Source organism: Pseudophryne corroboree, chromosome 6 (assembly GCF_028390025.1).
Source record: "Pseudophryne corroboree isolate aPseCor3 chromosome 6, aPseCor3.hap2, whole genome shotgun sequence".
NCBI classification, from domain to species: domain Eukaryota; kingdom Metazoa; phylum Chordata; class Amphibia; order Anura; family Myobatrachidae; genus Pseudophryne; species Pseudophryne corroboree.
Window position 1 is genome coordinate 842,584,059 of NC_086449.1, and position 16,004 is coordinate 842,600,062.

General features: G+C 51.4%; 1 protein-coding gene across 1 annotated transcript in view; it reads right to left on the minus strand.

The window, feature by feature from the left end:
* Positions 1-502: 502 nt before the first annotated feature.
* Positions 503-16,004, minus strand: part of STRAP (serine/threonine kinase receptor associated protein) — a 93,254-nt gene continuing 77,752 nt past the window's right edge. The window contains exons 5-9 of the mRNA XM_063929430.1: positions 7,561-7,660; positions 4,095-4,232; positions 3,543-3,679; positions 3,279-3,428; positions 503-904 (exon numbers count right to left, since the gene is read on the minus strand). Of these exons, the coding sequence (XP_063785500.1) occupies positions 843-904; positions 3,279-3,428; positions 3,543-3,679; positions 4,095-4,232; positions 7,561-7,660 (587 nt within the window). The 3' untranslated portion in view covers positions 503-842. The remainder of the gene's footprint in view (positions 905-3,278; positions 3,429-3,542; positions 3,680-4,094; positions 4,233-7,560; positions 7,661-16,004) is intronic.

Sequence of the window (16,004 nt, forward strand, 5' to 3'; positions counted from 1 at the left end):
CTGAGTATTATACAGTGTAACCTGTGCAGAGATCCCTGAGTATTATACACTGTAACCTGGTGCAGAGATCACAAGGTATTATAAACTATGTTGTCTATCTAATAGTCTGTTCTTATTCTGCACCTATCGGTGTTACTTCTCCAGGTGTTGTGGGACTACGAGTTGTAAATGCATCTTTTAGTTGCCCCCGCTGATTCCCAGAGCTACGACCTGGGGGCAGATTTATAAAGGAGTGAGCGGTCATAGAATTTAATGCTGAATCACGCCAGCTTCGTAGTTGTGATTATTGAGGTTTTACATTCAGACAAAAGCAGCCGATCAGCAGTTTTGAGAAACCGCTCCCAAGTAAATCTACCCCTCTGCCCCACAGAGGAGACGTATTGTGATGGTCCTCATTGTAGTGGCGACGGGAAGTGGTATATCGATCAGTTATAATAAAGGAGTATTCCATACAATACTGGCTGATGTATTTATATGGGGATCGGTGAGACATGAACAGACAATCGTTGTAGAGTTTATTCATAGAACTGAAATACATTCCGCAATGTGGAGAAGCCGGTTATAACGTAACAAAGTGGTCAGACTTGGGAGTAATAAATGCAACGAATAGCGAAATATATATATATTTACATACTCCCCATAAAACAAAAGGAAATTCATCTTTTCCATCTCCCACCGTTAAACACATGACTAGCAAACCGTGTGTCTCTTCACAAGAGCTGCAAGTTCTCCTCCAATCCGCTCCATCCCAGGCGCTGGCCGCCGTCGGTCGCACTCCGGGAAGACATTTACTTAGTCTCAATGTCTGCGCGTTTCATGACATCAGTTGAAGGTCACATTATTCAAGCCTTAGTCTCAGACGTCACGCTGTAGATGGCATCGGAATTCTCCGAGATCAACTCCTCTGCCAAGACAAATACACAGTATAAACATGGCCCCCTGCCACCCACATGTATACATAGAACGTCAGATTAACTCTGCGACCCAGGAGGATTCAGAACTGTACCCAAGTCATCTGCACTGCTTGTAGGGAAACCTGCACCTGTAACTTACCTGCCCCTACCCATACACTATTACTATCAGCGCGCACTTTCACCAGCCTAATACCCCTGGTGCAAGAGATCACCCCCACTCACATGGTTCACTGCATCTGCTCATCTCCGCTTACACCCCCAGAGACCGGTGCCGACATGTAATCCGCCCACTGCATCTGCTCATCTCCGCTTACACCCCCAGAGACCTGTGCCGACATGTTATCCGCCCACTGCATCTGCTCATCTCCGCTTACACCCCCAGAGACCTGTGCCGACATATAATCTGCCCTAATGCCACCCACTGCATCTGCTCATCTCCGCATACACCCCAAAGACCTGTGCCGACATGTAATCCGCCCACTGCATCTGCTCATCTCCGCTTACACCCCAGAGACCTGTGCCGACATGTAATCCGCCCACTGCATCTGCTCATCTCCGCTTACACCCCCAGAGACCTGTGCCGACATGTAATCCGCCCACTGCATCTGCTCATCTCCGCTTACACCCCCAGAGACCTGTGCCGACATGTAATCCACCCACTGCATCTGCTCATCTCCGCTTACACCCCCAGAGACCTGTGCCGACATGTTATCCGCCCACTGCATCTGCTCATCTCCGCTTACACCACCAGAGACCTGTGCCGACATGTAATCCGCCCACTGCATCTGCTCATCTCCGCTTACACCCCCAGAGACCTGTGCCGACATATAATCTGCCCTAATGCCACCCACTGCATCTGCTCATCTCGGCTTACAACCCAAGGAGCCTGTGTCGACATGTAATCCGCCCACTGCATCTGCTCATCTCCACTTACACCCCCAGAGACCTGTGCCGACATGTAAAACGCCCACTGCATCTGCTCATCTCCGCTTACACCCCCAGAGACCTGTGCCGACATGTAAAACGCCCACTGCATCTGCTCATCTCCGCTTACACCCCCAGAGACCTGTGCCGACATGTAATCCGCCCACTGCATCTGCTCATCTCCGCTTACACCCCCAGAGACCTGTGCCGACATGTTATCCGCCCACTGCATCTGCTCATCTCTGCATACACCCCCAGAGACCTGTGCCGACATGCAATCCGCCCAATGCCGCCGACTGCATCTGCTCATCTCCACATACTCCCCCGGAGACCTGTGCCGACATGCAAGCCGCCCAATGCCACCCACTGCATCTGCTCATCTCCGCATCCAGCCCTAGAGACCTGTGCCGACATGCAATCCGCCCACTGCATCTGCTCATCTCCGCATCCAGCCCCAGAGACCTGTGCCAACATATAATCTACCCAATGCCACCCACTGCATCTGCTCATCTCCGCATACACCCCCGGAGACCTGTGCTGACATGCAATCCGCCCAATGCCGCCGACTGCATCTGCTCATTACTGCATACACCCCCAGAGACCTTAGCCGACATGCAATCCACCCAATGCCACCCACTGCATCTGCTCATCTCCGCATACACTCCCGGAGACCTGTGCCGACATGCAATCCGCCCAATGCCGACGACTGCATCTGCTCATCTCAGCATACACCTCCAGAGACCTTAGCCGACATGCAATCCACCCAATGCCGCCTACTGCATCTGCTCGTCTCCGCATACACCCCCAGAGACCTGTGCCGACATGCAATCCGCCCAGTTACACCCACACCTATGCAGGCAGAGATGCATAGTGCTCGGGATCGCTGGCAGCCGCTCATGCACTCGGCTATGAAGGACGTATTGTGATAAAATAGTAAGTTCGTTAGCAACTCTGAATCGGCTCATTATTATCATTATTGTATGAACTGAACACGCCGACCAGAACACACGGACTTATTGCTGGAGTACAGATGAGGACAGAAAAGGACATAACACCCACAGGCCGCTATTCAATTGTTATCACGTCCCAATCTACTATGTGAAGTGACGGGAGATCGCAGGGGCTCGTTATTACACCCATTGGTGTTCTGCGTAAAGCAGCTAAACCTGACTAAACTAATGGGCGCAATTGTGAAAAAGTGCCGCTAGGGCGCCTAAACAGGTCACTTTTTGCACAGGGGGTGCGAGCTGAAATATGGACGCCGGCAGCTGTTCGTGTCCATCAGGAGCAGCAACTGAATAGCGAGCGTAGACAGCAGAACGATACAGGGCGCTAACTATAGCGGAGACGCACACAGCGCTCTTATTCTGCCCAGTGGAGTAACTGTCCTGCATCTCCCCCTCTATCGCAGAATGTACGGAGAACGGAGAAGCGCGTTACCTGGCAGGACGCACTTCCACAGGCCGTAAGTCTTTCCCACTGCCGTCTGCCAGAGTCTTAAGGTGCCATCCTCCGAGCCACTGGCGTAAAGTTCCCCATCTGGGCTGAAGCGCACACAGTGGACTGGACCAAAGTGCCCCTTGTAGGATTCTAACAGAGGAAACGTTATTGCAGAATATTGCAGTACCAGAGTAACAGTACTCACCAGAGTCTGGTATTCGTTCCACGTGCGCCACCAATGACCGGCCAGTTCTGAGGACTCACCCAGTTCTTCCCCAGTGGTGTAATCGTATTTATACAGCTTGAAATCATCGCCCCCAGCCACGATACATTCCTTCTCCGGATGGAGGGACGCTGAGTTAATGGGGGCCGGAGCTTCAAAAGATTTTATCAGATCCAAACTGAAAAGAAGACGTAACAGATTTATCAATCAGCGCGTCCGTCCACGAGGACTCTACAGAGGAGGCCGCGCTCCCGGCGATATCAGCCCGGAAACGCTATGCCCACCTGGATACATTTATATCAGGCAAATACCACTGATGTCCCCTGTTACCGATGAAAGAGAGTGGACTCTGCAAGAACACCAACGGACACTATACAATACACATGTGCAATACTCTGAGTGAATGATACACCAAGGACTTGTGGAAATGAATATTCTTACTGCAAATTGTGATGTCCTACGTGCTTGCTTAGTAAATATCATTTATGGTATAGGCAGCATAAGTGCGGAACAGAGATTCAATGGTTTCTACCAGCTGCGAATATTGAATAAATGTAACTAGTCATTCCACTGGCTGCCTGGGCTGTAGTTACCTGGCGGTGTTATAGAGGGCGATCGTCCTGCCATAGGTGATCAGCAGAGTCTCCCCTTCAGGAATATACTCCATGCTGCCAACGGATAGGCTAAAGGTCAACGACTTCACCTCTGTCATGCTGGCTCTGTCCCACAGACTGGAAACAAACACAGGAGAATCAGAATTCAGAGGAGGGCGAGAGCAGAAGAGGCTGTGCCCCATATCAAATCATTCCAACACCGACCCCCACATACCATCATTCCAACACCGCCCCCCACACACCATCATTCCAACACCGCCCCCCACACACCACATCATTCCAACACCGCCCCCCACACACCACATCATTCCAACACCGCCCCCCACACACCACATCATTCCAACACCGCCCCCCACACACCACATCATTCCAACACCGCCCCCCACACACCACATCATTCCAACACCGCCCCCCACACACCACATCATTCCAACACCGCCCCCCACACACCACATCATTCCAACACCGCCCCCCACACACCACATCATTCCAACACCGCCCCCCACACACCACATCATTCCAACACCGCCCCCCACACACCACATCATTCCAACACCGCCCCCCACACACCACATCATTCCAACACCGCCCCCCACACACCACATCATTCCAACACCGCCCCCCACACACCACATCATTCCAACACCGCCCCCCACACACCACATCATTCCAACACCGCCCCCCACACACCACATCATTCCAACACCGCCCCCCACACACCACATCATTCCAACACCGCCCCCCACACACCACATCATTCCAACACCGCCCCCCACACACCACATCATTCCAACACCGCCCCCCACACACCACATCATTCCAACACCGCCCCCCACACACCACATCATTCCAACACCGCCCCCCACACACCACATCATTCCAACACCGCCCCCCACACACCACATCATTCCAACACCGCCCCCCACACACCACATCATTCCAACACCGCCCCCCACACACCACATCATTCCAACACCGCCCCCCACACACCACATCATTCCAACACCGCCCCCCACACACCACATCATTCCAACACCGCCCCCCACACACCACATCATTCCAACACCGCCCCCCACACACCACATCATTCCAACACCGCCCCCCACACACCACATCATTCCAACACCGCCCCCCACACACCACATCATTCCAACACCGCCCCCCACACACCACATCATTCCAACACCGCCCCCCACACACCACATCATTCCAACACCGCCCCCCACACACCACATCATTCCAACACCGCCCCCCACACACCACATCATTCCAACACCGCCCCCCACACACCACATCATTCCAACACCGCCCCCCACACACCACATCATTCCAACACCGCCCCCCACACACCACATCATTCCAACACCGCCCCCCACACACCACATCATTCCAACACCGCCCCCCACACACCACATCATTCCAACACCGCCCCCCACACACCACATCATTCCAACACCGCCCCCCACACACCACATCATTCCAACACCGCCCCCCACACACCACATCATTCCAACACCGCCCCCCACACACCACATCATTCCAACACCGCCCCCCACACACCACATCATTCCAACACCGCCCCCCACACACCACATCATTCCAACACCGCCCCCCACACACCACATCATTCCAACACCGCCCCCCCACACACCACATCATTCCAACACCGCCCCCCACACACCACATCATTCCAACACCGCCCCCCACACACCACATCATTCCAACACCGCCCCCCACACACCACATCATTCCAACACCGCCCCCCACACACCACATCATTCCAACACCGCCCCCCACACACCACATCATTCCAACACCGCCCCCCACACACCACATCATTCCAACACCGCCCCCCACACACCATCATTCCAACACCGCCCCCCACACACCATCATTCCAACACCGCCCCCCACACACCATCATTCCAACACCGCCCCCCACACACCATCATTCCAACACCGCCCCCCACACACCATCATTCCAACACCGCCCCCCACACACCATCATTCCAACACCGCCCCCCCACACACCATCATTCCAACACCGCCCCCCCACACACCATCATTCCAACACCGCCCCCCCACACACCATCATTCCAACACCGCCCCCCCACACACCATCATTCCAACACCGCCCCCCCACACACCATCATTCCAACACCGCCCCCCCACACACCATCATTCCAACACCGCCCCCCCACACACCATCATTCCAACACCGCCCCCCCACACACCATCATTCCAACACCGCCCCCCCACACACCATCATTCCAACACCGCCCCCCCACACACCATCATTCCAACACCGCCCCCCCACACACCATCATTCCAACACCGCCCCCCCACACACCATCATTCCAACACCGCCCCCCCACACACCATCATTCCAACACCGCCCCCCCACACACCATCATTCCAACACCACCCCCCCACACACCATCATTCCAACACCGCCCCCCCACACACCATCATTCCAACACCGCCCCCCCACATACCATCATTCCAACACCGCCCCCCACATGCCATCATTCCAACACCGCCCCCCACATGCCATCATTCCAACGGCACCCCACACATGCCATCATTCCAACGGCACCCCACACATGCCATCATTCCAACGGCACCCCACACATGCCATCATTCCAACGGCCCCCCCATGCCATCATTCCAACGGCCCCCCCATGCCATCATTCCAACGGCCCCCCCATGCCATCATTCCAACGGCCCCCCCACATGCCATCATTCCAACGGCCCCCCCACATGCCATCATTCCAACGGCCCCCCACATGCCATCATTCCAACGGCCCCCCACATGCCATCATTCCAACGGCCCCCCACATGCCATCATTCCAACGGCCCCCCACATGCCATCATTCCAACAGCACCCCACATGCCATCATTCCAACAGCACCCCACAATACCATCATTCCAACAGCACCCCACAATACCATCATTCCAACAGCACCCCACATACCATCATTCCATCAATACCCCACATACCATCATTCCAACAATACCCCACATACCATATCCTATCATTCCAACAATACCCCAACTACTGCAGCATAACTAGTTCTCATAACCTGGTTCCTCACCATACTACAGTGTTCCTAGTACTCATTACCTGGTGCCTCACTATACTGCAGTGTTCATAGTGCTCATTACCTGGTGTCTCACTATACTGCAGTGTCCCTAGTACTCATTACCTGGTGCCTCTCCATACTGCAGTGTTCATAGCATTCATTACCTTGTGCCACACCATACTGCAGTGTGCCTAGTACTCATTACCTGGTGCCACACCATACTGCAGTGCGTCTAGTACTCATTACCTGGTGCCTCACCATACTGCAGTGTTCCTAGTACTCATTACCTAGAGCCACATCATTGTATCCTGCCTAGTACTCACACACATGCTTTCCCAGTACTGCATATATTCCATCTCTTACCGGACAGTTTTGTCATCTGCTGCAGAAATGATTTGCCGGTCATCGTTGTACCACAAAGCCTTCTTAATACCAGATGTGTGACCGCCGATCTGTTCCGGATCTAGGATGAATAATGGACACATGTATTATTATATTTATGTACGCCAGTAACAGCAAATCTAAAACTGGTACAAAGACATGTTTACATTCAGTACCTAACTCCACCATGCTACACACTATAGAGGTTGCTGTAGATTAGAATGCTTTGCCCCGGGTGTAGAGGTTGCTGTAGATTAGAATGCTTTGCCCCGGGTGTAGAGGTTGCTGTAGATTAGAATGCTTTGCCCCGGGTGTACAGGTTGCTGTAGATTAGAATGCTTTGCCCCGGGTGTACAGGTTGCTGTAGATTAGAATGCTGTGCCCCGGGTGTAGAGGTTGCTGTAGATTAGAAAGCTGTGCCCCGGGTGTACAGGTTGCTGTAGATTAGAATGCTTTGCCCCGGGTGTAGAGGTTGCTGTAGATTAGAAAGCTGTGCCCCGGGTGTACAGGTTGCTGTAGATTAGAATGCTTTGCCCTGGGTGCACAGGTTTCTGTAGATTAGAATGCTGTGCCCCGGGTGTACAGGTTGCTGTAGATTAGAATGCTTTGCCCCGGGTGTACAGGTTGCTGTAGATTAGAATGCTTTGCCCCGGGTGTACAGGTTGCTGTAGATTAGAATGCTTTGCCCCGGGTGCACAGGTTTCTGTAGATTAGAATGCTTTGCCCCGGGTGTAGAGGTTGCTGTAGATTAGAAAGCTGTGCCCCGGGTGTACAGGTTGCTGTAGATTAGAATGCTTTGCCCCGGGTGTACAGGTTGCTGTAGATTAGAATGCTGTGCCCCGGGTGTAGAGGTTGCTGTAGATTAGAATGCTGTGCCCCGGGTGTAGAGGTTGCTGTAGATTAGAAAGCTGTGCCCCGGGTGTACAGGTTGCTGTAGATTAGAATGCTTTGCCCTGGGTGCACAGGTTTCTGTAGATTAGAATGCTGTGCCCCGGGTGTACAGGTTGCTGTAGATTAGAATGCTTTGCCCCGGGTGTACAGGTTGCTGTAGATTAGAATGCTTTGCCCCGGGTGTACAGGTTGCTGTAGATTAGAATGCTTTGCCCCGGGTGCACAGGTTTCTGTAGATTAGAATGCTTTGCCCCGGGTGTAGAGGTTGCTGTAGATTAGAATGCTTTGCCCCGGGTGTACAGGTTGCTGTAGATTAGAATGCTGTGCCCCGGGTGTAGAGGTTGCTGTAGATTAGAAAGCTGTGCCCCGGGTGTACAGGTTGCTGTAGATTAGAATGCTTTGCCCCGGGTGTAGAGGTTGCTGTAGATTAGAATGCTGTGCCCCGGGTGTAGAGGTTGCTGTAGATTAGAATGCTTTGCCCCGGGTGTACAGGTTGCTGTAGATTAGAATGCTTTGCCCCGGGTGTAGAGGTTGCTGTAGATTAGAAAGCTGTGCCCCGGGTGTAGAGGTTGCTGTAGATTAGAAAGCTGTGCCCCGGGTGTACAGGTTGCTGTAGATTAGAATGCTTTGCCCCGGGTGTACAGGTTGCTGTAGATTAGAATGCTTTGCCCCGGGTGTACAGGTTGCTGTAGATTAGAATGCTTTGCCCCGGGTGTACAGGTTGCTGTAGATTAGAATGCTTTGCCCCGGGTGTACAGGTTGCTGTAGATTAGAATGCTTTGCCCCGGGTGCACAGGTTGCTGTATATTAGAATGCTTTGCCCCGGGTGTACAGGTTGCTGTATATTAGAATGCTTTGCCCCGGGTGTACAGGTTGCTGTAGATTAGAATGCTTTGCCCCGGGTGTACAGGTTGCTGTAGATTAGAATGCTTTGCCCCGGGTGCACAGGTTTCTGTAGATTAGAATGCTTTGCCCCGGGTGTAGAGGTTGCTGTAGATTAGAATGCTGTGCCCCGGGTGTAGAGGTTGCTGTAGATTAGAATGCTTTGCCCCTGGTGTACAGGTTGCTGTAGATTAGAATGCTTTGCCCCGGGTGCACAGGTTTCTGTAGATTAGAATGCTTTGCCCCGGGTGTACAGGTTGCTGTAGATTAGAATGCTTTGCCCCGGGTGTACAGGTTGCTGTAGATTAGAATGCTTTGCCCCGGGTGTAGAGGTTGCTGTAGATTAGAATGCTGTGCCCCGGGTGTAGAGGTTGCTGTAGATTAGAATGCTGTGCCCCGGGTGTAGAGGTTGCTGTAGATTAGAATGCTTTGCCCCGGGTGTACAGGTTGCTGTAGATTAGAATGCTTTGCCCCGGGTGTACAGGTTGCTGTAGATTAGAATGCTTTGCCCCGGGTGTACAGGTTGCTGTATATTAGAATGCTTTGCCCCGGGTGTACAGGTTGCTGTAGATTAGAATGCTTTGCCCCGGGTGTACAGGTTGCTGTAGATTAGAATGCTTTGCCCCGGGTGCACAGGTTTCTGTAGATTAGAATGCTTTGCCCCGGGTGTAGAGGTTGCTGTAGATTAGAATGCTGTGCCCCGGGTGTAGAGGTTGCTGTAGATTAGAATGCTTTGCCCCTGGTGTACAGGTTGCTGTAGATTAGAATGCTTTGCCCCGGGTGCACAGGTTTCTGTAGATTAGAATGCTTTGCCCCGGGTGTACAGGTTGCTGTAGATTAGAATGCTTTGCCCCGGGTGTACAGGTTGCTGTAGATTAGAATGCTTTGCCCCGGGTGTACAGGTTGCTGTAGATTAGAATGCTTTGCCCCGGGTGTACAGGTTGCTGTAGATTAGAATGCTTTGCACCGGGTGTACAGGTTGCTGTAGATTAGAATGCTTTGCCCCGGGTGTACAGGTTGCTGTAGATTAGAATGCTTTGCCCCGGGTGTACAGGCTGCTGTAGATTAGAATGCTTTGCCCCGGGTGTAGAGGTTGCTGTAGATTAGAATGCTTTGCCCCGGGTGTACAGGTTGCTGTAGATTAGAATGCTTTGCCCCGGGTGTACAGGCTGCTGTAGATTAGAATGCTGTGCCCCGGGTGTAGTGGTTGCTGTAGATTAGAATGCTGTGCCCCGGGGTGTACAGGTTGCTGTAGATTAGAATGCTTTGCCCCGGGTGTACAGGCTGCTGTAGATTAGAATGCTTTGCCCCGGGTGTAGAGATTGCTGTAGATTAGAATGCTTTGCCCCGGGTGTACAGGTTGCTGTAGATTAGAATGCTGTGCCCCGGGTGTACAGGTTGCTGTAGATTAGAATGCTATGCCCCGGGTGTACAGGTTGCTGTAGATTAGAATGCTGTGCCCCTGGTGTACAGGTTGCTGTAGATTAGAATGCTTTGCCCCGGGTGTACAGGTTGCTGTAGATTAGAATGCTGTGCCCCGGGTGTACAGGTTGCTGTAGATTAGAATGCTGTGCCCCTGGTGTACAGGCTGCTGTAGATTAGAATGCTGTGCCCCGGGTGTAGTGGTTGCTGTAGATTAGAATGCTTTGCCCCGGGTGTACAGGTTGCTGTAGATTAGAATGCTTTGCCCCGGGTGTACAGGCTGCTGTATATGCTTTGTCATAGGTTGTCAGTCTCTGTGCAATGGCTGTGAGTTATGCTAGAAGTAAGGGGTCTCTGTACATACTGTAACATCTTTAAGTGCGGTGTACCACAAAATTTCAGGATTGGTACGGGAATGTTGTATGTAACCAATAAACCCCCAATCATCTGTGTGTAGGGACCGCACAACTAATGGTCCTACTGGTGCTATTCCTCACTATATCATCATGTACAGAGCAAGCACAGTATTGATACAGGTTCAATTACGATGGTCTACTGTTCCACTTATTAGCTGCAGGTGTCAGCATATATAAAACAGACGCTACAGTGCATCCGTAAAAGTATTCACAGCGCTTCACTTTTACCACATTTTGTTATGGTACAGCCTTATTTCAAAACATAATAAAAGGAGATTTATGGTAAGAACTTACCGTTGTTAAATCTTTCTGCGAGGTACATTGGGTTCCACAGGGAATTTACATCGGTGTAGAGTTGGATCTTGATCCGTGGCACCAACAGGTTAAAAGCTTTGACTGTTCCCAGGATGCATAGCACAGCCTCCTCTATAACCCCGCCTCCAGGCACTGGAGCTCAGTTTTGTTAACCAGTGCAATGCAGTAGCAGGTAAAAGACGACAACAGTTAGTAGCCACATACACCACATTCTCACAACAGAAGACAGTACCAGCAGCTAATGCCATACAAACCCATAGAAGCTAAGTGCGTCAGGGTGGGCACCCTGTGGAATCCAGTGTACCTCGCAGAAAGATTTAATAACTAAGTTGTTACCATAAATCTCCTTTTCTGCAGCGGGGTACACTGGTATTTCACAAGAATAACATCGGGGATGTCCTAAATCAGTTCTTCATGGGAGGGGACGCACTGCAGCGGGCACAAGAATCTGGCGTCCAAAGGAGGCATCCTGGGAGGCGGAAGTATCGAAGGCATATAACCTTATGAACGTGTTCACTGAGGACAACACCACGGTGGGCCGCCCAAGAAGGTCCAACAGACAGAGTAGAATGGTCTTTGATGGTAGCAGGAACCGGACGACCAGCCTATACATAAGCATGTGCAATCACCATTCTAATCCATCTGGCCAAGGTCTGCTTATTCGCAGGCCAGCCACGTTTGTCAAAACCAAAAAGAACAGAGAGAATCAGATCTCCTAAGCGAAACTGTTCTCTTCACATAAATATGGAGAGCCCGTACCACATCCAAAGACCGCTCTTTGGAGGATAAACCAGGAGAGGTAAAGGCCGGAACCACAATCTCTTGGTTAAGGTGGAAAGATGACACCACCTTAGGCAGACAACCAGGGCGAATTCTAAGAACCGCCCAGTCACAGTGAAAAATCAGAAAGGGTGACCGACAGGATAAGGCACCCAAGTCTGAAACCAGCTTAGCGGAGACAATAGCCAGCAAAAACAAGACCTTAAGAGTAAGCCACTTAAGGTCCACAGACTCAAGAGGTTCAAACGGAGACTCTTGTAGGGTATCCAGGACAACCTACAAATCCCAAGGAGCCACAGGAGGAACATAGGGAGGTTGAATACGTAAAACACCCCGAGTGAAAGTATGAACGTCAGGTAGAGTCACAATTTTTCTCTAAAACCTCACCGACAAGGCAGAAATATGAACATTGAGGGAGGCCAGTCGAAGGCCTAAGTCCAGGCCCTGTTGCAGAAAAGCCAAAAGATTGACAGTACTGAAATCATACAATTCATAATTCTTAGCCGCACACCAGGTGAAGTAAGAATTCCAGACCCTATAATAAATCCGAGCCAAAGCCGGTTTACGGGCTCTCAACATAGTTTGAATGACTGCTTCAGAGAATCCCTTGGCCCTCAGAACTAAAGCTTCAAGAGCCACGCCGTCAAAGCCAGTCGGGCCAGATCCTGGTAGAGACTAAGTCCCTGAACGAGGAGGTCTGGGCGTTACGGAAGTAGAAGAGGACGCTCTATCGAGAGACCCAACAGGTCTAAAAACCAATGACGTCTGGGCCACGCTGGAGCTATCAGAAGTAGTAATCCTCCTTCTTGCTTGAAATTCCTTATTACCCTGGGCAGGAGTGACACTGGAGGAAACACGTATGGCAGCCGAAAGTTCCATGGAATTGCCAGGTCGTCCACGAACGCTGATTGAGGATCCCTTGTCCTTGCTCCGAAGACCGGTACCTTGTGATTGTGTCGAGACGCCATCAGGTCTACATCTGGTAGGCCCCACTTGTCCACTAGGAGTTGAAATACTTCTGGATGAAGGCTCCACTCTCCGGCGTGTACGTCCTGACGACTGAGGAAGTCTGCTTCCCAGTTGAGGACCCCCGGAATGAACACTGCCGATAGAAGAAACTGACACTTCCATCACTGCCATGCGGCTTCGAGTGTCACCTTGATGATTTATGTACGCCACCGTGGTGGCGTTGTCAGACTGTACTTGAACAGGCCTGTTCTGTACCAGAGGCAGGGCCAGTTTTAAAGCATTGAACACTGCCCGCAACTCCAGAATGTTTATCGGGAGGAGAGATTCCTCCCTGGTCCATCGACCCTGAAGAGTGTGTTGCTCAAACACCACACCCCAACCCCGCAGAATGGCATCCGTCGTTAGAAGGACCCAGTTGGAGATCCAGAAGGGACGACCCCTGCTCAATTGCTGGTTCTGTAGCCACCAGGTCTGTGAAAGGCGAACCTCCAGAATCAAGGAGATCATGCGAGTCCTGATCCGGTGTGGCAGGCCGTCCCATTTGGAAAGGATTAACCTCTGCAGGGGGGCGGGAATGAAACGGAGCGTCTTCCACCATGTCGAAAGTCGACACCAAGAGGCCAAGTACTTGCATCGCAGAGTGTACCGACACACGTGTGCGACATAGGAAGCATCTTATCTTTTCCTGAAGCTTCAGGACTTTCTCTGGAGACAAGAACAACCATTGGTTGTGGGTGTCCAATATGCCCCCAGGTGCACCATGCTCTGAGCAGGGACCAGCAAGGATTTCTTCCAGTTGATGAGCCACCCGTGGGCTTGCAGGAATTGGACCGTCAGTTCCAGATGATAGAGGAGAACCTCTGGGGAGTTCACCATGATCAACAAGTCGGCCAGATATGGCAGGATCCTGAAACCCTGACGGCGGAGCATAGCCGTCATGACCTTGGTGAAATGTCTCAAAGCCGTGGTCAGACCAAAAGGTAAGGCCTGGAATTGAAAATGTAGGTTGCCAATAGCAAACCGCAGGTATTGCTGATGTGACATGGCAATAGGTATATGTAGGTAAGCATCCTGTATGTCCAGGGATACCATATAGTCCATGGGCTCCAAAACCAGAATAATAGAGCGAAGAGTTTCCATACGGAATTTGGAAACTTTCACAAATTTGTTCAATGACTTGAGGTTGAGAATGGGCCGGGAAGACCCCTTAGGTTTCGGAACTAGGGACAATGTTGAATAGAACCCCCTGAGTCTCTGAGCCAGAGGCACCGGCACTATCACCTGTGTCTAGGAGGGATTGTACCACCAAATGGAGAGAGTTCGCTTTTAACGGATTCTGAAGGGATGTTTGTTGAGCAAAACTGGCGAGGGGGACGTTTCTTGAAAGAGATTGCGTATCCGTAAGTGACGACTTCCTGTACCCAGGCGTCTGAAGTGGTCTGTAACCATACCTGAGCAAACCGTAGAAGTCAGCCTCCCACCCTGGGGTCTCCCTGGAAGAGGCCCACCCCGTCATGCAGCAGGTTTGTCTGTTTTGGAAGCAGGCTGACAGGCAGCCCAGGAACGTTTAGGTTTGGGCTTAGAGAATTTGGGAGTGCGAGCCTGTTCCGCGTACGCCTGACCCTTTGCTTTACTTGGAGGCCGAAAGGAGGTACTTTTAGCCTTTGGAGCCGAAGGATTAGTACTAGGCAGACAGGCAGTCTTAGCGGATGCGAAGTCAGCAACAATCTTGTTGAGATCATCCCCAAAAAGGATGTTTCCCTTAAAGGGAATCACCTCCAAGGTCTCTTTCGAGTCCAGTTCTACAGACCAGGACCGCAACCAGAGAATCCGGCGAGCCAGAACGGACGTAGTAGACGCATTGGCCGCCAGGACACCAGCATCAGATGCCGCCTCCTGAATATAAAGAGAAGCTGTAATAATAGGAGAGACACTGTCTGGCATTATCAGGAAAATCAAACGGTAGCTCCGCTTCAACTTCCTGAACCCAGGCTTCAATAGCTTTTGCAGTCCAAGAAGCCGCAATAGTAGTACAGCTCCTGCAAGAGTGTAAATAGACTTCAAGCAACCCTCCACACCGTCTGTGCCTTCAGAGAGGCGACGGTAGTGACAGGCAGAGCAGATGAAATGTGGAACCAGACGCACGAAATGTGAGTCCACCGGCAGCAGTGTTTCCCAATTTTTACTTAGCTCTGCAGCGAGGGGATAATGAGCTAGCATCTTCTTAGAGAATTTCTTTCCTGGATACTCCCAGGATTCCTGACGTATATGTCAACCAAATGGTCAGAATGTGTTAAAACTAATTTAGTAACCTTCTGACGCCCAAATTTATCAGGTTTCTTAGACATATCTGGAGGGTCAGTTTCATCATCAATTTGATGGATCAGTCTGATAGCCTCCAAGAGGTCAGGAACATCCACCTGTGTAATAGATTCCCCATCAGAAGCGTCTGCATCAGTGTCTGAGGGGTCAGTATATGCACCATCTTCATCGGATGAAGATGGTGCATATGTGTGGATTGTGAGGAAGTAATGGCCCGCTTAGAGGACCCCTTGTTCTTAGGCAGGCAAGGGTTAGGTATTTTTTTTTTTGTTAAAGTCTGACTTAATTGCTGTAACTGAGAGGACAGATTATCTGCAGGGACAATATGTGGCTGTAATGGCACAGGAGGTCTCACAGGGGGCGTAAGTCTTGTTACTAGCGTAGTCCATAAATTAGCAGCCCAAAGTGGGTTTTGGTGTGCCACCGGTG